The sequence below is a fragment of the Populus nigra genome, chromosome 3, assembly GCF_951802175.1.
Source record: "Populus nigra chromosome 3, ddPopNigr1.1, whole genome shotgun sequence".
NCBI classification, from domain to species: domain Eukaryota; kingdom Viridiplantae; phylum Streptophyta; class Magnoliopsida; order Malpighiales; family Salicaceae; genus Populus; species Populus nigra.
In genome coordinates, this window is record NC_084854.1 from 14344818 (window position 1) to 14371582 (window position 26765).

General features: G+C 34.2%; 2 protein-coding genes across 4 annotated transcripts; one reads left to right on the forward strand and one right to left on the reverse strand.

The window, feature by feature from the left end:
* Positions 1–6138: 6138 nt before the first annotated feature.
* LOC133689568 (diacylglycerol O-acyltransferase 1-like) lies at positions 6139–22648 on the reverse strand. Of its 3 annotated transcripts, none has more exons than XM_062109471.1 (17): positions 22551–22648; positions 21992–22302; positions 21822–21902; positions 21628–21701; positions 21413–21488; positions 21210–21277; positions 18997–19120; positions 18642–18740; positions 17506–17607; positions 17263–17399; positions 16645–16726; positions 16513–16533; positions 13587–13649; positions 13040–13087; positions 7100–7162; positions 6865–6918; positions 6139–6658 (listed from the first exon to the last, which is right to left on the reverse strand). In XM_062109471.1, exons 2-17 carry the CDS (start codon positions 22286–22288, stop codon positions 6548–6550), a joined length of 1500 nt encoding a protein of 499 aa, XP_061965455.1. In that variant the 5' UTR covers positions 22289–22302; positions 22551–22648; the 3' UTR covers positions 6139–6547. The 3 variants fall into 3 exon arrangements, with proteins under 3 accessions (XP_061965455.1, XP_061965454.1, XP_061965456.1); XM_062109470.1 differs by having other exon boundaries at positions 21992–22347; XM_062109472.1 differs by lacking the exon at positions 16513–16533 and having other exon boundaries at positions 21992–22347.
* A 2101-nt stretch (positions 22649–24749) lies between these two features.
* LOC133689773 (glycylpeptide N-tetradecanoyltransferase 1) lies at positions 24750–26765 on the forward strand. The gene is made up of 2 exons (XM_062109804.1): positions 24750–24954; positions 25186–26765. The coding sequence occupies exon 2, from the start codon at positions 25204–25206 to the stop codon at positions 26512–26514; it is 1311 nt and encodes a 436-aa protein (XP_061965788.1). The 5' UTR covers positions 24750–24954; positions 25186–25203; the 3' UTR covers positions 26515–26765.

Below are 26765 nucleotides of genomic sequence, written 5' to 3' on the forward strand. Positions count from 1 at the left end.
GAACGAAACATTTCTTCAAAACAGTGCTTGAATTACTATTAATTCAATCAAACACTAATACATATAATAATACAAAGACAAAGACAATGACAATGAATGAAATTGTCCCCACCCCCACCCAAAATGCTAGACATTAGTTAATTAACTAGCTACAACAGTGCTTTGTTTTTTTTTTTAATTCTGTTTTATATATATATATATATTGGATTAACTATAAATTAGATTTTATAATTTATTTTAAATTATTTTTTTATAAAATTATCTCAATTTAATAACTATGATCACGGGTTTAGCATATCAATCTTATAAGCAAAAAAAAAAAAAGAGCATAGACTAGATTGCTTAATTTATTGTAGCTAAATTATACATGTGAAAATATATATCTTTTCTAGTATGCATACTAAGCATAAATCGACTTGCAATTAATATCAAAACAAAATCCTAGCATGCATACTAATTTAACAATATATCTATGTTTAAATTAAAATAATTAAATGTATTTACTTATTGAAACATTTTAAATAGTGAAACTTTTGTTGTTTTAAAGGATGAATCCTTTGATCTTAAGACTTTATTGCTAATCTCTTGGTGCAAAGGTTGTTTGCAAATAAACCTCTCAAGATTTCAAAAACACTATCTTGGTTTATATACACTTTTAAATAAGATCTTTGAACCAAAGTAAATGGACTTAATAATCTTTCAATAAAATAAACCTTAGCTCTAGATTTGAAAAGAATATAGAGCTTAAAAAATAAAGAGAAAAACACTAAAATTTGAGGTAAGGACAAGTATGTAAAATTAGGAAAAAAAACTTCTTTTGAACTCTTCCTGCACTGCTTTTTTTTTATAGCCGAGTATTAACCAGAATTATTTTTCACATTATCCACTTTTGATTAACCATCATAAATCCATAATAAAGCCTGAACATTATGGTCATAAAATAATGCCTTCTGAGTTGAAAGAACTTGCTCAAGTTCTGTTGAAAACATATTGAAAAACTGATCAAATTCTTCATTCATGGGTTGGACAGAATAGTGGGCTAGGCTCGAAAAAGTAATTATTCATGGATCAAATCCAAGCCTAAATTTAAGTTGGAAAACAAATAATTTTTTATGACTACAAAAATTATTTAACAATGAACCCAGTCCCAGGCTTAAGCACCAGCTAGGCCAGTGCACACGTGAGTGGGCTAACTCCCAAAGGCCACTTTATTTAAGTTCTCGTCTCTCTAAAAACTCAAGTTTCCTTTGGGCTCAATATTAACTCTTCAATTATCCTTTATATAAACAATAAGAAAATCTTGTTTCTTTCTAGTATGGGATACAGTTTTTTAGAGGATTTTGGATTTCATCAAAACATGTCTATCAATAATTATTTGAGATCAATTTCTCATTCACCTATAATTTATTTAAATCATGTTAATGTTCTATGTTAAATATTATATGTTAGAGATTAAATTCCAATGAAGTTTTAACCCCAAAAGTGAGTGGACTCATTTGGAATTTGGCCTCAAATGTGCTTATTGATCATTATCTATAAACAAATTTCCAACAATCCCCATGTATAGAAATCATCTCACCAATTTTAAAACGACTCGAAGATTTGTTAAGAGATACTGATTTGGTGGATCGTTACATCAGGATAGGTAACTTTTGACTTTGAGCCTTCTTTGATGAAATACTATCGGATTTACTCAGCTAAATAGTGAATGCGATGCAATATCTTGAAATATCCAGCCTTTTATGTAAACCGAGACAATAATATTCATATAGTTCTCTACCTAGAGTTTTTTTTAGTTCTCAATGTTATGTTTATTTTGGCCCTAAACAACTCTTGGATTCATAAGTTCTTTATAGAATTCATTAAAAGTATCCTACTATACTCCACTTAGTATATCAAAATATGAAAATCATTAAAAGTATTGCTTAACTTTTATCACATTGTAGTTAACACTTATTTTATCATAAGAATAAGCAGGAAACAATAATTTCTATATACTACCGAGAATGTTATATAAATTAGTTTTTTATTTGAACCTAAATCTTGTGATCTTCAATCAATTATGTATGGTTACCATCATTACACTATTTTATTTTTAAATACTTTTTAAGCCCATTCCTTATAATAAATTATACATATGCTCTCTTATCAAACCTTTGGTTAACGGATTTGTAAAATTTTTCTTTGATTTTACATAGTCAATGGAAATAATTTTATTTGGGAGCAAATGTTTAATGGTATTATATCTATCATGTATATGTCTAAACTTACCATTTTAAGAATTCACCTATGTTAAATTAATAAATTTGAAATTCTGCATGAAGTGGTTGACCATTTAGGATTACCAAATGAACCGGTCGACCATTTATTAATCAGTGATAAACACTTAGGAGTTCTGCAGGAACAGGTTGACCGATTGACTTAATTAATCTAAACTAGTTGACCATTTTAGTTGTCAGTGGGACTCTAACGGCTATAAACAACTAGTTTTTCTTAGAAACACATATATAACTTGTCTAATTGTAAAAATGGGAAGAGAATTTGAACATATATGATATACAAGCTATTTTAAGCGTAAAACAACATCAAAATCATCAATCATTAATTATTCTCTAGTTTATTCTATTAAACCTTTATATTCTCGAATAAAGAGTATTTAATCGCATTGTCACTACACTTGAGCACCTTCATATTTTATAAGTGTTATCTAGTGAAGCATAGAGATATTAGAACTTTAAATTATTATATCCACTCTATCGAGAGAGTTTGTTGTGAAAATAAAACCTTCATTGCAAACTTTTAAGAGTTAGGTAAAAACTCTTGGTATTGGCGAGAGAACTTCACCAAAGAAAAAAATCTCGAAGATGGTATATCTTCAAGTTAAAAAAATCTTGAAGTAGGGTTTTCTTCAAGTAGTGTAAAAAGTTTGGTGTGGATTCATCAAGTAGAATTATACTCTTTAACTTGGACTAGTGAAAGAATACAATATTGAAATACAGTTTGGTACTTGAGGTATGGATGTAGGCTTGTCGAATCATGTAAAAACAAGTTTGCAAATTCTCTTCATTAAATTTTTACTTTAATACTTTAATTATATTGTTGGTTATTGCATTTACTTGAAGTAATTTGTTTTAATTGTAAAATTTAGTGATACATCTAATTTAAACCCCCTTTTAGGTGTAAAGTTTTCTTAATCCTTGAACAACAATTGATATTAGAGCTTAGTTCTCATTTATAAAGTTTTCTTAAACTTTGAATAGAATGACAACCACTAATTACAATCTCTAAAAAGATCATCCATATCTATGTCTTTTTATGGTAATAATTATACATATTAAAAAGCTAGAATGATAATTTATCTTGAATTTATTGATTTTGATACATGATTATCCATAGAAAATAGACCTCATAGACCTATTGAAATTGAAAATGGTGTTGAGATTTCTAAAACTAGAAGTAAATATATGAATGATGATAAGATATTGTTTTCCATAGATGTCAAAGCCATGAACACCTTATATTGTGCTTTTAAGTAACTCATGAAGGAACTAACCAAGTCAAAGAGTCTAAAATTGACATGTTAGTCCATCAATATGAATTACTTAAAATTCTTCCTAATGAATCCATTATCAGCATGTTTAGTAGAATGACGATCATTACAAATAGTTTGCATGTACTTGGTTGAACGTACACTAATGCCAAAATTGTGAGCAAAATTCTTAGGTTTCTACCAAAAACTTAGAAAGCAAAGGTGATAAAAATTTAAGAAGTTAAAGATCTCATCAAACTTTCATTAGAGGAGCTTAATAGGTCTTTGATGACTAATGAGTTCACTATGGATAAGAAAAAACAAGAAGAAAAGCCAAAGAGGAACTTGACATTCAAAATCATTCATCACATTAATGATGATGATGATGATGATGATGATTGCTTTAATCACAAAGCATTTTCAAAGTTTCCTAAAGAAGAAGTAAGGGAAGAAAAAATTCTTAAACTATAAGAAAGATGGGAACAAGAAAGATTCAAGCAAGGAACTCCTAAGATGCTACAAATACAACAAAACAAGTCACATTAAAGTAAATTGTTCACTTTTTTTAAAATAATAATAATAATAAAAAGAAGTAATCATCACAAGAAGACAATTAAAACTACTACTTAGAGTGATGATTCAGATTCAAGCTCAAGTGACATACACTTTATAGCAGTTGAAATGAAAAATAAGGTACAATCTTTAGGTGATGAATCTGACCCTACATATGATGAATTACATGATGTATTTAAATAACTATATGATGAGTTTAAGAAATTAGGTTCAAAATATATTACTTTGAAAAAAAATTATGCATACTTACTTGTAGAGAAAGAAACTTTAGAAAAGAAAGCTTGCATTGTAATTGGGGGTGTTTTGGTCTGTCTCTATTATAATGGTTCTTTCACTCTCTTTTTTTGTTGGAAAAGTTGTTGTTTGAGAGGGGAATAACTAAGGTAGAACCTTAGCAAAAGCTGAAGCAAGATGTTTTATGATAAATTATGGTTAGACCATAGTTTTCAATAGGTCTAACACTCTAAAATTATGTTTTAATTGGCAACTAAACAATTAATTTTGGTGTTTTGGAAGAAATGCAACAGCTAGCATACAATCAAACACGGTCTAAATAGTGAATCTTTTATTGTTATCAAGGTTGAATTCTTTGTCTTTAAGATTTTATTGGTCATCTTTTGGTGCAAATGTTGTTTACAATAAGCCTTCAAAGATTCCAATAATGTCACCTTACTTTAGATGCACTTTAAACAAGGTTTTTATAGGCCAAATCCAAGCTCAAATTTAAGTTGGAAAAACATATTTTTTTGTGGTCAAAAAAATTATTTTACAATGACCCCAGGCCCGAGCACGAGTCGAGCCAACGCACTTATGTGTGAGTTTAAGCCTAAATGACACATTGCTTAGGTACTTTCCCCTATAAAAATCTAGATGTCTTTTGAGTTTAATTTTAACTCTTCAACTGCCCATTATATAAACACTAGAAAAGTTTTTTTTTTCAATATGAGATAGAGTTTTTTAGAGGGTTTTGGCCTTAAATGTGTCCATTAATCAGATTTCTAACAAAACCATGTCGACTTTGAATTTTTTTGTTTTTTTGTAAATAATTTTTTTTATTCCATCATTTAACGTTGAATTTATTGAAATTGAGCTTTATAATTTATTTTAATTTACTTTCTATAAGATTATCTCGGTCTCATAACCAGGATCACAGATTTAGAGAGTTAATTCGTGTTGACTCATTTTTTTTCTTTTTAATTGATTTTTTTTCCATTGTCATCCTTTAATATTTGATTGACTAAGAATTGTGTTTCATGATTTAGATTAATTAAGAATTGTGCTTCATAATTTACTCTAATTTTTTTTTCTATGAGATTATCTTAGTATCATAACTTGAGTTGTAGGTTTGGCTAGGGGTGAGCAAAAAAATTGAAAAACCGATTAAACCGAGAAAACCAGAAAAAAATAACCAAAAAACCGAACCGTGAAAAAAAAACCAATTAAAATTTTGAAAAAAACGGCCGGTTCGGTTCGGATTCGATTTATAAGCCTGAAACCTAAAAAACCGAACCGAATTGAACCCAAACCAAAAACAAATCGGAAAAAAACCGAGTCAAAACCGGAAAAACCAAGCCAAACCGGTTTCAACCGGTTTGTCCTAAAAACCAAACCGAAACCAGTCGGTTTGAACCATTTTTTATTTTTTAAAAAATAAATTTCAGTTTGGTTATTTTTTTGATAAAAACCGAATCAAACCGAAAATGACCACCCCTAGATTTGGTATGTTAACTTTAATAAACTCCTGCTGTTTTTTTTTTAATTTTATTCTTCAATATTACATTAATTTAAATTTTATAATTTATTTTCTATTAAATTATTATAATTCCATAACCCAGATTGTAACATAAATTAAATAACCTGAATCATGACTATAACAAATTAACCTAAGCTAACCAGAATCAACCTATCTTAATACTTTTTTTAAAACGCCACATTGAGATTGTATTTTTTTAGTCTTTAACAGTTATGTAGATTACTTTTAAACTTGTTAGGTAAATTGGATTACATTAATTACATCTCGACATTGTTGTCACGTTAAAAAAAAAAGAACGAAATTTAATACAACCATCAGCATAGTCAACGATGTAGTTCCTACTACCAAACAAAAACTGTCATCAGTTGTGGAGGACCTTGAACGCAGTCACAACAGGATATGAATTTGAAAAGCCAAACCATGGAACAGGAACCATTAACATTTTTCTAGAAATGATTAACCAAACCAACCAACATAAAAAAAAAAAAAAAAAGGAAAACCAGTGTCACTTTGGCATTTTAATTCCCAGTGCCTGTACTACCAAAATTGCGTGTACATCAAAGACATTAAAAAAAAAAAAAGACATCTCGATATAACACGGCTCAACACAATTTCTCCTGCAGAGCACATGGGAAAAAGCACTTCCATAACCATGCTTTTTGTTGATCTTGGCAAGCTCTACCACGCTTGTGTCAACTTGATTCAGTTTTCCCCTTCCGATTCATCAAGTCATGGTAATACAGAAGCACACACATTGGTTGACCAAGAATGCTGAAAAACAACCAGAAGATCACGTTTCCCACCTGTCATGAAAAGAATTGCATTCTGTCATGGACTAGAACAGGCTGCTGCTCATCGGGGTTTGATTTTGTACTCCATGGCCATCTACCATGGCGGACTACACTTTGCATGATGGAATAGAGCGGGGTTTGGAAGTCTGCTATTTATCAGATGTTCCAGATTTTAACCTCTCTGCTTGGGAGATGAAGAGGTGAAGAAATGGACATACCATGGAGCTTCTGAACTTATTTTGGAGAAATTTTGTGATCACCACTAAGGGAACCTGATCCAAACGAGAAAGAGGAAGCCATGTTTTCCATTAGCTAATTCAACACACTTAAAGATGATACTTTTCCTTCTTCCCTTTTCTTCTCTTAGGGAGCGGGGGGAGCAAGCATAAAACTGGTTTTAAAACAGTCAGTTAAAAACGAACTTCTGGCAGTCTCTGGTCAGAATCATCTTACCTGTAACATAATTCCAATAAATGCCCAGAGCTTGAACACGTGGCAGGGGACAGCAATGCACAACTGCAGGATAATTAACATCAAATGCCACCACAAGTACATGGCTGTAATTGAAACTATTGAATAGAGCCAGTGGTGCAAGCAATGACTATAGAATCTCAAAGTGTTGGTCTATAACTTTATTGCAATCACTGCATTCCAAGAGTTCACCCTCCGTGAAGAGTTGAAGAGACGGTTCATCAGCATCATCCTCAACTAAGCCCTCATCCCAACCCAGTTGGATCAGCCTACCAGTTATTCAGTAATTTCTTGATGTTTAGATCTCTTCTGTTTCCAAACCTACCAATCCATGTTATCAATGTGCCAAACTAAGCACGTAACTTGGTGTGTTTTTAACTTTCAGAATTGGTTGCTACCATTATTTTTACCATTGACATAGCATAAAGCAAAGTCCCCAGCACTGTGTGGTTCCTAGACAAAGATAAGATTAGATTTTCATGACACTGTCACTGTGCAATTTGTCGCTCATGTCAAGTTCATCTCATTCAAGGCTGATCTTTTAATAGTTGAAAGTAATTCACATTAAGTTGAACAAAAAATCACTCCACCCATCAAGACTGGAGAAAAAAAAGAAAAGAAAAAAAAAGAGTGATGAGTCCCTAAGCAAAATCCTTGATTTCTCATCAAGTGTGTACGAGTACAATTCAAAATCCCTCATGTAATCCAATTGGGCACATATCCAATACTATACTTGACCTGGTACTACTCCAATACAAATCGGATACTTGCCAAATAAAAACTAATGAATAATAAATATTATTTCGAATGCTTGGGGATACTTTAAAAATGCTTTCATAAATGTATCCAAAACCCCATGGATACTGTTGGGATTTGTCATTATTGGACAACCTACCTTAAGGAGTAGGGTTATCATTTGTCAATGGTAATTGCACCCACCATTGACAAATGTATCAACCCATGTGCAACTGTTGTTGTTGAAGAAAAAGAGCCACCATACTTGCCTATTTATAGGCATACGTGAGAGAGCAAAATGCAAGAGAGGGGTGAGAATGTGAAGAGTGTAGAGAGAAAGTGAAGGGCTGCAATGGCAGCAGCCTTACTGCCATTGCAGCAGCTGCAAGTGCAGCAATGAGAGCTGGGAGTAGAGTTTGAGTGAAGTGATCCTCCTCCTCCATGTATTTTTTTTGTATCCTTTCTCTAATCTCTAATAAAATGGACTCTCTCCCGTGGATGCAGGCGGTTTTGCCGAACCACGTTAAATATTGTGTCAGTGTGTTTAAGCCTTCTCAGAGCAACTATGAGTACACCACCGGTCCGTGCATGGGGGAGTCAGAATCCCCTACAATTGGTATCAGAGCATATGGTTTAAGTGGTGTTTGATATTGCTCAAAAATGAAAGTTGTCAAAATTGTGTTTTGACCATACCACTGTGTAGAGGAGGAAGAGACAAAGCCACTGTTGAAAACCGCGTCGAAATTGGACGTCGAAATCGTCCTCACGCGCCGGCGAGGAGACTACCCAAGCGCACAGACGAGCGCCACGCGTCACACGCGTTTTCTCCACCCGGATAAGCCGACCCGGCCCGAATACCAGACGACCCGACCCACGTGCCAGACCCGGATAATGATGACGTCATGAGATCATCATGACGCCAGCATACACAGTCAGCATGCCATGTCAGCGTCCAGTCAGCAGACACGTCACCAGCCACGAGCTTAGCTGAGCCGAGCCGTTTTGGAGTTGAGCCAAGGGATAAGATTTTGTGCAGCAGAGTCTACGTGCAACAGGATCTGAGATTGAATCTGGGCCGTTTATCAGGCCAGAATTGTTTTGATCAAATCTTAGCCGTCTGAAATGCGATTTGGACGATTTCAGACTTGTTTCCACCTAATTTGATCGTTCCAAATGCAATGGTACGGTCCGATCGTTGAGATTTGAGATCGAAAGTGGTGATGGTAAATTATTAAAGAGAGATTGCCCGATCAGGAGGCATCCGATGGTCTTCATGGTGGTCGATGAAGATGAAGAAGAAGGTGCACATGTTTACCCAATTACATGTGCTGAACTGTTAAGTTGAGAGAATTTTAATTGCCTTGAGGAAAGGCAAAATTGGGACACTCTGGACACCCGATCATGTGTACAATTTGAGGTGAAGAGTGGAAACTGATGAAGACCAATCTTGACGAATCTAAGCACTGGTAGTCTCGCCAGATATTGAGAAATCATGTATTAAACCAGTATATTCCAGATCACGTGTAAAGGAAAGCCGCAACAAAGCTAGCAAATGGTTGTATATACGGAAAGACAGTACAATGGATAGATATGGCCTGAGAAGTTCTGTCTAGGAGATTGGGTTTTAAGCGGGACCAGTGTGACCCCTCCAATCTTTCCTGGGAACTTGCTTCGTGGAAGGATTATCCATACGGTACTATTTTCGTATATATAGCAGTTTGTAATGAAACGGTTGAAGACTAGCAGGATGACGGCACAATGGAACAGTTGGGTTCCGTATGATTAAGGATCTGATGAAGTAGTGATTTCTCCAAAGAAGTTAGATTCGGTGACTATGATTTCTCGAGGGAAGAATTGATGAAGACCCTGATAATGGAAGAGGAATACAGTAAGGGGATAAAGATTGACACCCTATTTTGACTTGGACAGGTGTTGTGACAGGATGAGCTGCTGTCAAACATAAGCAAGAAATAGGGAGAAATCTGGAGAACAGAAATTGCACGAAGGCACATGGAGATTGTGCAGAAGTACCCGTAGGAGCTACTGTAATGAGACAACAGGTGCAAGGAGAAGAAGTGTTCCCAAATGAAGCTCAGAGCAGAGAATATGTAGAAGTTGTACAACATGAAGTCTCTTATGCTCTTGATGAAGATAACAGGCGAAGACCTTTCCAATGTATGCAAGGATGGAAAGAGAGCTGTTGTAGAGGCATCTAATTGAGGGGGTGTGCAAATGCCTGTGATATAAAGCAACCGCCTATGATGAAAGGCGAAGACACCAAAGAGAGTTGGTGTATGTGGAGCTGTCAAGCAGAAAAGCACAGAAGCTCCAAACATAGAAATCGAGATGGAGGATTGCGAAGAGTATACCACAAGTTTCTCTTTCTATGTAATCAGTGGCAGTGATCTCTCTCATAGTCCACATGATGGTAGAGACTTTTAGAGCCACTTTGAAGCATCTCAGATGAAGGAGGATGTGACCGTCTATAAAAGGCGAAGACACCTTAGAGAGAAGGTGTGAGGGCCGTGATAGGAGCCCCAGTTCAGACTACCTCATGACAACAGGCGAAGACACCTTAGAGAAGGTGTGAGGGTCATGATAGGAGCCTCAGTTCAGACCGTCGTATGACGACGAGCGGAGACACCTTAGAGAAGGTGTGAGGGCCATGATATGAGCCCAGTTCAGAACGCCCCGAAGCCAATGTGATGGCTAGATATAAGTGGACATGTGTATAGCCAATGAAGTGGCTATGATGAGTATGAAGACAAATGCAGGATTGACTTTCATGGATATTGCCCCCATGCTAAAGATCAATGAGCTAGAAGACATTTGCCTTGGACAATAAGTGTGACTTGTGGAGCATTAAGACGCGGCTGCTATGAAGGAGCAGAGGGCATGCGCAGGTTCTGGGAACAAGTTGACTCTTGTCAAGGTGGTGAGCTCAGAGAAGGCATTGTAATACTCAGTATCAAGACACATATGGATCAACCTTTAATGGGTTGCCCCCATAGGTGAAGGTGGAGAGCTACCTGGACTCTTGAGACTAAGAGCGAGAGACTCACGGAGAAGAAGGCGTGGTTCCTAAGGTGGAACAGAGGGCAGACGCAACTCCTGGATGAGTAGACTCTTGGAAGAGTGGTGAGCTCATGATCATATTCAGATACTCAGATAATGACTGTCGCACTTGGAAATAGAAATTTCCGTTTGAGGGGGTGTTGCAAGCCTTGGTGTAAGGCTTGATGAATCATTCCAAACCGAGCATGGTTGATACGCTCGAAGGGGAATGTAGTGTCCCAGAGACAAGCGTTAACACTCTTCAGATGTGAAGTGGCAGACCATCTGGTTGTAGTGATCCTTTTGTGTGAGAAAAGGTGTGCTTTGGTAACTCTGGTGATTGAAAGGTTTGGCGAGTACCTGTAAACTCGGCCACAGATGCTCTCAGAATGGTAAGCTTGGAAGAGCTGCAAGATGCAAGCATGTGCTAAAGAAGTAAGAGGACAATTGCCCATATAAATGTCAAAGGGGTGATTGTTGGGATTTGCCATTATTGGGCAGCCTACCCTGAGTAGGGTTACCATTTGTCAATGGTAGTTGCACTCACCGTTGACAAATGTATTAACCCATGTGCAGCTGCTGTTGTTGAAGAAGAGGAGCCACCATACTTGCCTATTTATAGGCATACGTGAGAGAGCAAAATGCAAGAGAGGGGTGAGAATGTGAAGAGTGTAGAGAGAAAGTGAAGGCTGCAATGGCAGCAGCTGCAAGTGCAGCAATGAGAGCTGGGAGTAGAATTTGAGTGAAGTGATCCTCCTCCTTCATTGTAGGGGATTCCGACTCCCTCATGCGCGGACCGGTGGTATACTGATAGTTGCTCTGAGGAGGCTTAAGCACACTGACACAATATTTAACGTGGTTCGGCAAAACCGCCTACATCCACGGGAGAGAGTCCATTTTATTAGAGATTAGAGAAAGGATACAAAACAAATACATGGAGGAGGAGGATCACTTCACTCAAACTCTACTCCCAGCTCTCATTGCTGCACTTGCAGCTGCTGCCATTGCAGCCCTTCACTTTCTCTCTACACTCTTCACATTCTCACCCCTCTCTTGCATTTTGCTCTCTCACGTATGCCTATAAATAGGCAAGTATGGTGGCTCTTTTTCTTTAACAACAGCAGTTGCACATGGGTTGATCATTTGTCAATGGTGGGTGCAACTACCATTGACAAATGGTAACCCTACTCCTTATAGTAGGTTGCCCAATAATGGCAAATCCCAACAGATACATCATTACTACAATTTCGGTTGCAAATTGAATTTTACCAATTAGTTTTTGCGCATTTTCATTTTATAATATCAAATTAATATAATAATCCCTCCATCCCAAAGAGATTGTCTGGTTTTCTATTTTGTTCATCACAAACTGATTTTCTGATCAAAACATTGAGTCATGTATTTTCCTAAAACACCCCTAGTTAAACCCACTTTGTAAGAGGCATACAATTGAGGGTGTTTTGGAAAAGTGTGATAAAGAATAGTGATATGACATGTCAATTAATGATTGTAGAAAGTCAAACATGACAATCCTTTTAGGACAGAGAGTATGATTTATAAATAATAAATGATTTTTTTTTTTGAAATGGATAATAATTGATGAATATTATCATAGTGACAAATGCAATCTTAACATTGTTATTATTGGCGTTATTCAAACTAATTTATGGTTTCCCATCTTGTAAATAGTTTTATATATTTTGAATTAACGAGAAACTACATAAAAAATATAAAAGTAGATCATATTTGTTTTTAGCTTAATAATGCATTGATAAATAACATAATCATCCTGACCATCCCATCCTTTAAAAAGAAAAATAAATATCTTTTTATATAAAAAAAAAACTATTTGGGAACATGCAAAAATCAGGACTGGCAGTAAACATATAACATATAACGATTCAAGCAACAAATAAATATCCTAAAATAAATACATATAACATAACGCATTGACATATGTATCATATTGTATTCATATCCTTGTTGATGCTTCCTAAAAAAGATACTTCTATAACCAACAAATAAACATGCAAAAATTTGATCTTCTATGTGAACATATAAGCCAGCTATGAGATAAACTATTCAAGATAAAAGGCATCGAATAACAAAAATAAAAAATCAACCCAATAATACCTCGTGAAATACAGCTGAAACTAAGAAGGCAATAAGTATAGCTACCCCCTGCAATGATATGGGAAAAAACAACAAAGAAAAATTGTGAGAAACTGCCAAGAGAGTATCTCTATTAAGTTTTTGTCTAACAAAATATAAAATCACCAGGACATGCTTGGTTAATAATACACAGCCCTAAATAAGAATAAACCTAAGACAACCCCCTTCATATTCCATGCATCATCCTTCTTCCAAAAGTTGCTGTCAACAATTGTCATAAATAGGAGTTTAAAGTTTATACTTGTAATATTGATTTCTTTGTGGAATTAGCAGAAAAATAAAAAGAAAGTTGGAAAGAAGATTCAATAGAAAAAAAAATTGCAAGATAAACCAAATTATAGCATGTCTTGTAATCCATAGGTCACATTATAAAGCTTCCATCATAGAACAAGAAAATGAAAATCTATGATGACAAAAGCAGAGATAAAAATACAGCAAGAAGAAATGTTCATTTACTTTCTAACGAATCAAGTGTAGTTTACAGTCCATGGAGACAAAGGGAAGTTACCTTCGGTATTTTATTCCGTAGGCATGGAAAATAGATATGGCGAACCATCCACTTATGAACTGGCTGTAGACAGGTAGGATTCAATTAGAGGTATGCTTGACCAACCAGTCTCTGTTTACGTGTGTGTTCATAAGCAGCACATCTTATGTTCGTTATAATAACTACAACATTACAACAAGAATGCAAACGATATATAAAAGCACCGTATGAACACACTTGTAAGCAACTAACTGGCTTAAACATTTTTCCCTTGTATTTGTCTCAGTTCTTTAAAATTTCCCCTATGTTGGTAATTTATTTAATAACACTTCGTGTTTGTAAAATTGGCTCAATTAGGTTCAATGGTTAATTGTCATCCAATTGCTCAATTAATTGGGTATGACAACAAATAATTTCCACACATGATGAAAATTGAACTCATATACCATGTAAATGATGTCATGTGACCTACATGTGATCGATCAAAACAAAAAAAAAAATCTCTCACCTGAGCTGTAAGCTGCTCAAGTGCCTCTCTTTATTATTTATGAAACGCAGCCACTGTCAACCCAAAATCTAAATTCTAGCTTCTTCCCTAAAATAATTAGAAACCCTTCCAAATCTTGATCAAATCACATGCGAATCTTTTTGTTTTTATGGATCTCTAAGCCATTTCAACTTAGTTCATTAAACATCATTCATTTGATATGGGGATCCAATTTTCATCCTATATAGAAATTGTTTGTCCATGTCATACCTAATTAATGGAACAAATGGAAGGAAGTTAACTATAGACCACAATTGAACCAATTTTACAAACATATAGTTACTGAACAAATTAACACATGGATAATTTTGAATAATTGGGACAAACACAAGGGCAAAATGATAGGTTATACAGCAACTAATTACCATGGTATTGCTGACAATTGCATCAACAAATAAAATCTTTTCCACGACATGGACAAAAGATTGAATAGAAATTGAAGACTTTCAATCTAATATCCTTATCTTGACACAACTTTCATTCGAATAGAATGATTTGCAACTAATAGAAGTATCTTATTGTCCAGTCATAATGTTGATCCACAACTAAATTCAAACAGCACATGGTAACCATGGCTGGGATTTCAATAAGAAGATATAGCAACTTTTATACCTTCATGATCCAATAGCCAACCAGGAAACTACATAACAAGAATTCATATAGATCAAATATTCATTTTTTTCCAATTCCATAGTTCCCTGACATTTTCCATTTTCTACCTTAAATGGGAATAGCATTTATCCTCTTGAGACTCCCGAACCAATTAAACATCTATAAAAACAATTTCTATGGAGGCACATGTTAGAATTCCCACACCATTCATGTTATAGATTTAAAACAAGAATGTATTCCAGAACACATGACTGCTAAAACACACAAAGTTCATGATTGACCATATTGATCCATCACATAAAATTTTGAAGGCGTTCCCATAATTTATTGACTTTCTAATGTTTGGAGGAACTTTAGACAACTAGTCAACATAATTCATTTTCCGATAAAAAAAAAATAGAAGCTTTAAAAGAGGAAGCCTTTTTTCTGGTTTGAAAGAGTTGGAACACATTCATTAGGGCTCACGAACTAAAATCACATACTACTTCATTATTCTTCCATAATACATGTATTATACTTGTATTAATACTCTATTTATTGTATTAAAATATACAATGTATTGACAAATTACAAAAATCTATATAATATTTTATAGGAAATTAAAATATAAATATACATATATAATATATCGAAATTGAATACAAGGGATTTGCTAGCCTACCCTGCCCATCCTTCGAGCATGTTAGCATTGTCCTTCTCTAAAAAAAAAACATAATGTACCCTTAATTTAAAGCTTTATTGATCTCTTGTGACTGGGATAGTACTGCCATCTGGTACCCTTGCTTTTTTTCTTTTTTACTTTTTCTTTTTTTGTTATTTGCTCTCTCTCTCTCTCCCATCTTTCTTTCTCCTTGATTTATTATTTTCCTTTTATCATCATTCTCTAATAGCCACTGCAAAGGCAATGAGGAAGGTTTTTATATCAAATCCATTTCTGAGAATTAATGATTGCAAAAAGATAAATACAAGATAGGGAGTATGGGATAGCCATTGCGTTGCTGGATGAAGAGAAAAAACGAGAGAGATTAACAGCTTGAGAAAGTGAAGATAGTGCTTCTTTACAAAAAGATTGGAATAGTATTTCCTTAATTCTTTAAATTTGAAAGCCTACAGAAGCACTGAACAAAGCAATGAAGATTTAGCAGTTAGGCCACTTTAGAGTCCATTTCTAACTACAATTTCTGTAGCAAAACTTGAAGTGATGATGATGTGTTATTGCTCATGATTTATTCAGACTATAAAAGAAAAAAAAAAAAAAGGAAGAAAGAATGGGGAGGGGAGGAGAGAATAAACTGGGCCCCAATGTTTGATAATTAAAGTCGGGGTTACTGAAATGACAATATTATCTCTATTAGAGATGATTAAGAAAAGCCCATAATTACAATACACAATGTCCAAAAAATTTGGGCACAATACTAGTCCGCCTAAAGAGTGAGTGGGTTAGCAAATCCCTATATATAATACATTTACACATAATATATAGATAAGAAAATACTTTTTGTTAGAAAATATACAACATGTCATATTATAACGATAATTATAAATAGAATGTTATTATGAAAAATGGATAACAAAGGCAAGAATGTCATTTTCATTGCACAATAAGCATTGGAAAATATTTGCAACCTCATTTTCCATGGTAGAGCAAAACATCCAAAAATAATCCATTTTCCTAAAATTCATTTTCCATGGAATTCATTTTACAAGAAAAAAAATATTAATTTACCAATAAACAATCAAGCCTCAGAATCTAAGATAAAATAAAGAATTTCAAGTATAGAAACATACCATATTCCACATTCTCCAATACTGTTGAAAGCCACAAATCCAAAATCACGTTTGCAAATGTAAAGATGATAAGCAAGGAATTTTTTATCAATATATCAAGAGGAAAACATTTTCCAGAATATGAGTTCTTACTTCTTCAACAGTTCTTGCATTCCACCAATCCTTGTAGAACTCCCGATCACCAAAGCGAAGGAGCTCGGCAAGTATATTTAACCTACATTTGCAAAACAGTATTCAACTCAAACTAAAGAGATGAACCTGGTCCTACAATTCCCCCTTTATGGGAGGGAAGAAACCTAGTGTACATTTCTAGGAATATGCCAAGCTTCAGGAATCATGCTAGGTGAATAAAATTATGCATTAAACAAAACTAATAAGCACACTTTATAAAAATTACTCCCACTACAACGGAATCTGCACACAATTTGAAATGCAAGTTGTTACTTGTTGGACAAGTTATAAGAAAAACATTTTCAAGGGAATGCAGTCAATAGTTGTTGAAGTAAATGTGTCCAATGGAGGATTCTTACAACTCCACTGCAACTAAATGAAACTACACATAACACTATTGATCTAAAAAAATTTCCACAAAACAATCTTCACTGGACACCATCGAGGCAAACTAACTACAGCTATAACAAGCTTCATGGTATTAATGAAAAAAACAATTAAAGAAAATTTTGGCAATTATTGGAATTTCTTTAACAAAGAGGAAATTATTCATAAAACGCGAAAGAAAAGTTCACTCACCACAGGTGGAAAAAGCAGTAGAACATGCAAAGCCATACATATAAATTAGGAACTGAGAGCTTCAAGACCCTCTCAATGGCATACAAGAGATTTCCTTTAAAGGGGTGCTGTGAATTCTTAACAATAGGATTGATATACTGCAGAATTATGCCCACCAAATATGTCAGGAATGCATGCCTTTATTTAAAAAGAGAGAGAGAGAGAGAGCACTCAGAACTGGTTTAAATGTGAAATTCTACTTACTTGTTCTATGATAAATCCCATGAATCCAGTAAATATTATTAACTTGACAAATTGTTGAACCACCCATCCCTTTCGAACAGATTCAGTGCGAGGATAGCTCGACTGCAATGACAATGCATCAAGGCAAAGATTAGAGAATCCGATAACAAAGGCAAGACATGGCAGCCACAAAATAGTGACAGAAGTCCTATTTACAAGCTATAGCCACACAAACACAATGCAAGAGCTATATATAAAGTCAGACCACAAAACACAGCATAACCAGAATAGAGACCCCTACATTAATACTAGTCTTAAGAAATTTATGACAACATAAAAGTTAGATTCTATTTACAAATCCACGTCCCCTGTTATATGTGTATCATTTGTATTGTGTGTCATGGTATTTGGGAGACAAGTAGTTATTTCTTTACGCATTAAGTGATAGCATGGCATATGTAGCTCAGGGTATGGGTAATTACTGCCAGTCCTGCATGGTCCCAAGACCCAAGTGTTTCAAGATTTTGTGAGCAAAACGTTTGTAAATTTGGTCAATTAGAACAGAGTCAAAATTCAAGGTCTTTATCCACTGTCTTCTATCCAGACATGGAAAAGAATTGTTCTTTATAAAATGCTGGGCATTAAGCCCCAACCCTCGAGACCAGGAAAGAATAATAAAATGCGCCGAAGGATAAAACTGCTTGGATGTACTAAAATCATAAGAATTGATGGAAATGAGACAAAATGACCGATCTATGCAACTAGGACACTCAGAACACATCCATTCCCATACACAGAGATAACATAAGAACATTTGTCTACCATTAGGAAATGTGGGAATATCACACAACTCAAGTTTAAAAAGGTACTGTACACCAATAATTCCATGTACAGGAGTATAACCTGATTGTTATAGCAGGACTCCTCTCATTCCATGCATGCAGGGTGACTTTCAACATATATATCCTAGTAAGTTCATTCTTTCTTTTATTCTCTTGTAAGTAAAAAAAAGTCTTTTCATTGCAATGTATCCTCTAGAATTTTTGGAAATAAATCAAATATCATCAGGTAATACAAGATGAACCAATAAGAGTTTATAAAAAGCTGAAAATGCATATAGTTGTTCATATATGGGCTGAAGAAACATGACTGATTACCTGGTAACATAATGTGGGAGCCACCATGAAGTAGACCAAACTCTTAAAGTAAGTATCATAAGGATTACCCACATAAGGAGAAATGGATGGGACATCTTCCTGAAATTAAACAGGACCTCGGTGAATAATGACTGAGAGAAACCAATTGATTAAATTTGATAAAGAGAAATATTGAATTTGTAATGAAAATGATAATGGGAAGATAAGAGAGAGAGAGAGAGATGATAACACGTCTACTTGATGCTTCTAGCACATATTTTCTCAATTCTTCAATTTACAATCTTATGTAGGACGCAATGCAACAGCTTTCACATGAAAAACCACGCACCTGCTGAGCTTTTTCAAATATACTTACCCTATCTATTGACTTGGCAATTGCTCTCAAATCAGAGTTTGTATGAGCATAAGATACCAATTTTAGCCACACAATGCAAGAAAAGAGCATCAACGTGACACCAGATAGAAAAGCAGAATCACACCTGCACAAATTACCCAAGAATATTTAAGTGTCTTTGTTAACATCCAATGACTAAGCATGCTAACGTCCAACAAGATTAAAAATCAGCTTCAAAGAACTCATTTTTTATGCCTGTACAATAAATTATCCGCACTTTCATGTCATTAGAGAGAGAGCCGGGGGGGGGGGGGGTGTACTTGATGAAATGGAACTGCAGAGTTTACGAACTTGCACAGATTCTGATGCTTGAGGGTTGGGAACTCGGAAAATTCATACAATTGTAGGTAATTTCAGTTACCAAAATGTAATTCCAAGATTTTAACTGCTTTTTTTGGTACTGCTATGCACATCCCAGAAGCAGTGATTTATAAGGTGTCCAAGAAAACTTATGTCCCACAATGATCACTGTAAGAGGCAATGATCTCCTAAGATTTCAGAATCCTGCCCCAACCAACTAGAACATGCTCTATATCACCCCAAACATAACACATCCCAAAGGCTCTTACAATCCTTTACATCCATGAAAGATAAAGAACACTTGAATGATTCAACCAGGCTCTCTTTGAAAAATGGCTTTGGAGGTTCATGGTGGAATGATAACTTGTGCAGATTGATCACTGAAGATATTCACGAAGTGGATTTTAGGGGCAAATTTTCTAGAGAGGAACATTGCTTATCCTAGTTTTTCAATATCTATTAAAAAGGTTGGGTCATTTTTCTTCTCTTGTCAGTTTTGACTAGGGAAGAAGGCATCCTATTTTGCATGGCATGATAAATGGGATATGGAAGAAGCATTCAGATCCAGTTCCCTAAACCTTTTGTGTTAGCTTAAGATAAAAATGTTCTCCAAGCCATTGTTTCAACATAGATGAAGACAATATAATTTTGGCACGCATGGCAATATTGGCAGATTCATGTTTAAATGAGCAAAAGTGTGTGGCAATGGTGTATTGAACTATCTTTTCCATTGGGATATGGTTAATTTAGTCGGTCGACAGCTTAATACTTGGGATACATTGTGGTTTGTAGAAGTAGCGAATCAAAAGACTCTATCAGAGATAAGAGTCTAATGCTAACTCTTTTGAATGATTTTTGCATAAAACTACATTCTTATCAAGTTAGATAAATGTTTTCACCGAGGTGAGACTCATGAAGACTTTCAATTAATCTATATCTGAAATCTATATGAAAAGCAGGGGCCTGCATTTGTTCTGATGTCATCGAAAAAGTTAAATGCTGTGTTACACAGCATGATAAATGATAAAGTTAATAACTTCATCAAAATGAGAGAAATAATGAGGAGATGCAAAAGGACAGATACAGAACATACATGAATTGTTGGCAACATTGCTTCCAAAAGCTAGAGAAAAAAGCCTTGCGGAAATATGACAACTAAATTTGTTAACTCAAATTTATTCACCACAAACTCACTACAAATTTATCAACCACTGATCAGAGAACTAAAAAATCTACAGACAGATCAATTGCCACAAAGATGATTTGAACAACCAAAAGTAAACTCAACACCTACAGTTAGATAGACACAGCCTAGTGCTTGTGCAATTTATACTGCATTTTTCTCTTATCTAAAGGAAACTTGACCACTTTCATGCTCTAATGTTATCAATTGTTTTGTATTATTTTTCAAATCAATTGTTTGACAATGTTAGACCATAATCTGTGCAAACTGCAAGTCATAAGCTAGTTATCAATATCTTTCAATCCTCACAGTGAGTTTCCAACAATAGTGTTTCCTTTTGCATTCGTCTTTGATATCACCACCGAATTCTATCAACGAAGGCTACACCATAACCAAGATTGATGATTGAATTGAAGTTTATCATGGAACCTGACAATTCTGCCTCTCATGAAACCTAAAGAGTCTTATAGAATCTTCCTAAACATGAACTCCACTTTTTTAGCACATCTGATTTTCAATTGGCATGCAATTTTCAAATGGAGTAAAAGTATTACACTTTATGTTACAACAATCTAATTCATTGAGCAGCATAGAGGCTATTAATTTTCAAATTTGATAAACTAACAGTTATACATCACTAAACTTCGCAATAGATAACTAAAAAGAAAATGGAAAACTAAATAAAATCAACCTGAGAATTACTGAAACTGGATATAAAAGTGATCCTGTGGTGATGATTGTATGAAGGAAAACAACAACCTGCAATTTTAAACTTAAAGTTAGCTTCAAACTAAACAGGCTCCACAATGAGCCGTGAGTTATTTATTTGAACAATTATAATAAGCCGGCTCTATTAATGGCAAGATGCAGAATAATCAGCATTTTAGCACTTACAAGTTGAGGTAAATAATTTTGATATGCCAGCTTCTCAACAAGATAGGCTGCGAAAGGGAATGCTGGAAGGCTAAGACTGTAATATAAGCAATAATCCATAACAAATTTCTTGTCAAGGAAAAAAAAAGTAACAATAATTCAGACTTGAAACCAAACAAAAAAAAAAGAACATTCTTCGTCAGTCAGATAGAATAAATTGGAAAACAAAATATTACCAGCACATAAACAGGGGCCAGTCTCTTAATGATTTTGAACTAAACCAAAATCCACCATTAATTAACCAACCATACTGCAAAAAAAAAAAAAAAGCTCTTAACATTATTTTATTTTAAATTTTGAGAGAGCATGCCACAAGATTTTTATTGTTACAGGAAAAAAAAAAAAGGAAGAAGAAGAAAATAGCACTAACCTTGATTATATTTTCAATGATAAGCCTGCTGTTTATAGCCACAAGCACAACTATACAGAGATTGAAGAGACCTGCATGACTCTGCAGCCACAAAATTGTAGTAAAGACAAAATTATTAAAATCTATCCATCCATAAAACGCAAATTAAAATGAATTTAAACGATCCATACTTGTTTAAAAATAGCATCAGAACTAAGAGGACTCTCTCTAACACCACGATGAGCAGGCATTGAAGGCCGATAATTGAATTTAATGTCCGATCGATTCTCATTCGTAACCTTATCGCATTCTTTACCATTACTTTTCAAATCCTCCGATTCCATCATCTCCGTCGAAGGTGAATCCGTGACAGTAGTAGACCTCCGTCGAACGGAGAAGTTAAGATCCGACGTCGTCGATGATGATGTTGTTGCCGTTGATGTTGCAGTTGCCTTTATATGATTCTCCGGAGACTCTAACGCCGCCATGATTTTTTGATACACTGAAATGCAGTGTATCAAAAATAAAAATTATAAAAGTTAGAAGCCTGTAATTTATACATAAAAAAAAAAAGTTAATAAGAGGTTGATAGTAAATGCGAGTAATTTATAAATAGAAGGAAGCGTGGGGACCGGGGTGATGGAAATTTTGAATGTTTAATTTTATTTTTTTTTGAAAGAAAATCGAGATTTAGAGTCAGTTAGGTTTTTTTTTTTTCTTTATTCATGGAAGCGAGGATACGCTGCTAACCAGACTGGCAGGAAGGCAGGGACCAGGATAGGTTTCAGCTCTTCTTCTTCTTCTTCTTTTTCTGTTTCTTTGAAGTTCATGTATGTATGCACCTTTATTATGGCCTTCTAGATAGATTGTTATTTTTACTATTATTTTGAGATATTAATAACATGTAATTTAATATTATTGTAATGGTTACTTTTTAAAATATTTTTTATTTAAAAATATATTTAAATAATATTTTTTTATTTTATTTTTTATATTAATATATTAAAATAAAATAAAAAAATTAATTTTAAATAAAAAAATCTTAATTGTTTTTTAAATATTTTTAAAAAACAAAAACAAATATACTCTAATTTATTTTCCAAGAAAGTGAATGATTGGCATATCTTATTGGCCTTAGCAATGGCTTTCTTTTGATTTTTTTTTTAAATAAGCTTAATAATTTAAAATTTTTTGATGAAATAACATTATTTTAAAAAAATTTGGTGAAATAATATAGTTTTATCTTTTCATATTTCAAAACACATGATATTTATTAAATATCATTATTTTCAAGAGCAATAAAAAGATTGTTGTGTTTCAAAATAGTAACAAATTGACATATTGTGTTTTAGAAGCGTGACATGTCATGAAATTTAATCATTTTCATATCAAAGAACGCAAACAAACACGACCCATCTCTTTCTAAAAAAACTCATTAATTACTTGTTCTTTCGCCCTTAAAACTCCAAAAACTTGAACTCATCTTAGTCTTCGAGCATTCTAGGACTTTTCCTCTTCAAAATCCACCGTTGCCCCGAGCCCTCATCACTCTCTAGTCCTATGAGTAAGATAAACATATTATATTGTTATTAAATATATGGGTTGTATATTTAATTTATGTTTGATTTTGTTGAAATGAAATTATTGTTTAGAATTTAGGATGAGGGATGTTTGCTACTTTCTAGAAGTATAAATTGAAGAAATTAGGTTATATTTTTTATTTCATCTTTGATCATTTGATTTTTAAAATTTATTTTTAAATTTGGTGTTCATTCTTTGAATTGATATTTGTTTTGTTTTGAATTGTTTTCTTGATGGATTTGTTTTTTTTTTACAATTTCACCCCAAACATTTATTTTCATTTAATTTTTGTGTCAAATTTGTTCATGTTTTTTTAGTTGTTGTTTTTAAATCATTTTCTTGATTGATTGGCTTTTTACATTTTCATCTCTTAATATTTAATTTAATTTTATTTTTATGTTGGATTTAGTCATAATTCTTTTAATTACTTTTTTTTTTGTTTTGCATGGTTTTTTTATTGATTTTTTTCTCAATTTCATCTCTTGATGTCAAAAAATTAGTTCTAATTATTTTATCAATTTTTTTGGGATAATTTTTTTAATTTCACCTTTATTTTGTTTTTTTCTGTCTGATTTTAAGCCCTTTTTTTTTTTGCTTTTTCTCTTTTGTATTTTTTTTATTAATAATTTTTTCAATGATTCCATCATTCAAAATTAAATTAGATGACATTTAAGTTTTTTTTATTGAACTCGAATATTTGATCTAACAAGCTGCAGGTTTTATGGATTAAATGAGGTTTTGGAGTTCACCTGGGATTGCTTTGTTTTTTTTTCTTTTTTAAAGCTGATGTTTTTTTTTTTTGAAGTTTGACTCCTTTTGTTTTGGTTTTCTTTCAGTTAAATTCATCATGTTGTTTGATAATCCAGATAGGTTCGGGTGTGGTTCTTTATATTCTTTTTTAATTGTTTTTTTTTGTCAATTTATTTATTGTTGCTATGTTTTATTTTTTATATATATTTTTTAAATTACTATTTTAGCCAATGAATTTAGACTTGAAATTTTTTATACTTATTATTTTTTTACATAAAAAAAAATATTGTTCCACCCAGGACAAAGTGGTAACAATATGTCTAATTGGATGAAGAGCACTGCACTAAATTTAAAGTTTAATATATTATTTGTCAATAAAGCTGACTGTTTTCCTTTCCTTTTCTTTTTTTGTTATTTTCAAATAGTTATTTGGGATTAAAGTGGTAAAATGTCAATAATTTAAGCTCAAAAATTTAATTTTGTTTTTGAGATTTTAATTGATTTTTCTTAAATTAAGGTAGCGACAGGATTTAACGTTGGCTACAATGGTGACGGCAATAGGGAAGATTGAATGACAAATTGAAAGTATATTATAGGGTTGCAATTGATCGAAAAGGAAGTATAAGGTGCAGAGTATAACTTAAATCAAAAGCGAATCAGACCCTCTCCTCGTGGAATTCTTCTCCTATTAAAAATCCCCAAAGCAAGAAAGCAGGGTCTTTTGCAGTCGCCTCCCAAATCTTCCTAGCAACATCATCGCCTTGGAGACTCCTCCCGAAATCATCAAGAAATAGGTCGGTCTACAGTAGCTCCTTGAAGGAAGGTATTTTATACACCACTCTGCTTATGTCTTGTAGATCTGTCAGTTTTTCTGTGGTTTGTTCATGTGCCTGCCAGGATGAACAGATCTTATAAACAAAAATAGCATCTGGGTGGGTTTTGGTTTCTTAATACAATGATTTGATTTTTCTGCGGTGCGGTGTCTGGATTCGCTTCGCTGTTAGATATGTTTTTTCTCTTCTACTTTGATAATTATATCTGTTTTGTTTGATAGGAAACTTGATTTGCTGAAATGGCTGATAACAATAACAATTCACTACCTGGGTCTTCGAAAGATAACCCTGATCATGATTCTGAGACAAACCCAGTTTCCAAGGAAAATAGTTCACTCTCAACTATAGTCCGTAGGTTTAAGGACTCGGTTTCTTTAGGCAAGACACACAAGTTTTGGGAAAGTCAACCTGTTGGTCAATTCAAAGACATTGGTGACTCAAATCTGCCTGAAGGTCCCATCGAGCCTCCAACCCTGCTTTCTGAAGTTAAACAGGAACCTTACAATCTCCCTAGTCAGTATGAATGGACCACCTGTGACATGGAATCTGATAAGACTTGCGACGAGGTTTACAATCTCTTGAAGAACAACTATGTTGAGGACGATGAGAACATGTTCAGGTTTAATTACTCGCAGGCGTTTCTTACATGGGCTTTGCGTCCCCCGGGCTATTATCGAAGCTGGCACATTGGAGTTCGTGCCAAAACTTCGAAGAAGCTTGTTGCTTTTATAACAGGCGTTCCTGCAAGGATTCGGGTGCGTGATGAAGTTGTGAAAATGGCAGAGATTAATTTCTTATGTGTTCATAAGAAGCTTCGATCCAAGAGACTTGCTCCTGTTATGATTAAGGAGGTTACAAGGAGGGTTCATTTAGAGAATATTTGGCAGGCTGCTTACACTGCTGGAGTGGTTCTTCCAACACCAATAACAACCTGCCAGTATTGGCACAGGTCTTTGAACCCCAAGAAGCTTATTGATGTTGGCTTTTCAAGGCTTGGTGCAAGGATGACAATGAGCCGGACCATAAAACTTTACAAGTTACCAGATTCCCCTGCCACCCCTGGATTTAGAAATATGGAACTTCGTGATGTGCCTGCTGTCACGAGGTTGCTAAGAAATTACTTGAGCCAGTTTGTTGTTGCTCCGGATTTTGATGAAAATGATGTGGAGCACTGGCTTCTTCCAACCGAGAACGTGGTTGATAGCTACTTGGTTGAGAGCCCAGAGACTCATGAGATCACTGACTTCTGCAGCTTCTATACTCTTCCATCCTCTATTCTTGGCAACCAGAACCACTCGACATTGAAAGCTGCTTATTCATATTACAATGTTAGCACGAAGACTCCATTGCTTCAGTTAATGAATGATGCACTGATTGTTGCCAAGCAGAAGGATTTTGACGTTTTTAATGCATTGGATGTCATGCATAACGAGTCTTTCCTGAAAGAACTGAAATTTGGACCAGGTGATGGGCAACTACACTACTACCTTTACAATTACCGCATAAGGCATGCCTTGAGACCCTCGGAACTAGGGCTAGTACTCTTATAAATCGAAATGTCTGAAAGGTGGTTCTGTAGTTTCTTTGACTGACTGGGTATGTGGCTGCACTCTTTATTTTTTTGTTTTTTTCTCAGCATCAGGATCAATTATGCAATGTATTTGAGAAAACAGGTTTTGTGTTTTTATAGGCCTAAGCTGTCGAGGCAATTGCATTGTCATTCGCTATTTAAATTGTTCTCTGGACACAAATAATGCTGTGAGCTTGAATAACCCGTTTTATTCTGAGTTGCTGCTGCTAA

What these genes read in the sequence shown, in the direction of transcription:
- LOC133689568 (XM_062109471.1), bottom strand. Translation starts at nt 22,288, where the DNA reads ATGGCGGCGTTAGAGTCTCCGGAGAATCATATAAAGGCAACTGCAACA. An exon ending in TGGCCCCTGTTTATGTGCTG is followed by an intron (nt 21,489 to 21,627) that starts GTAATATTTTGT and finishes CTTATATTACAG; the next exon opens with TCTTAGCCTTCCAGCATTCC. An exon ending in ATAAGTTCAGAAGCTCCATG is followed by an intron (nt 6,659 to 6,864) that starts GTATGTCCATTT and finishes TTTTCATGACAG; the next exon opens with GTGGGAAACGTGATCTTCTG.
- LOC133689773 (XM_062109804.1), top strand. Translation starts at nt 25,204, where the DNA reads ATGGCTGATAACAATAACAATTCACTACCTGGGTCTTCGAAAGATAAC.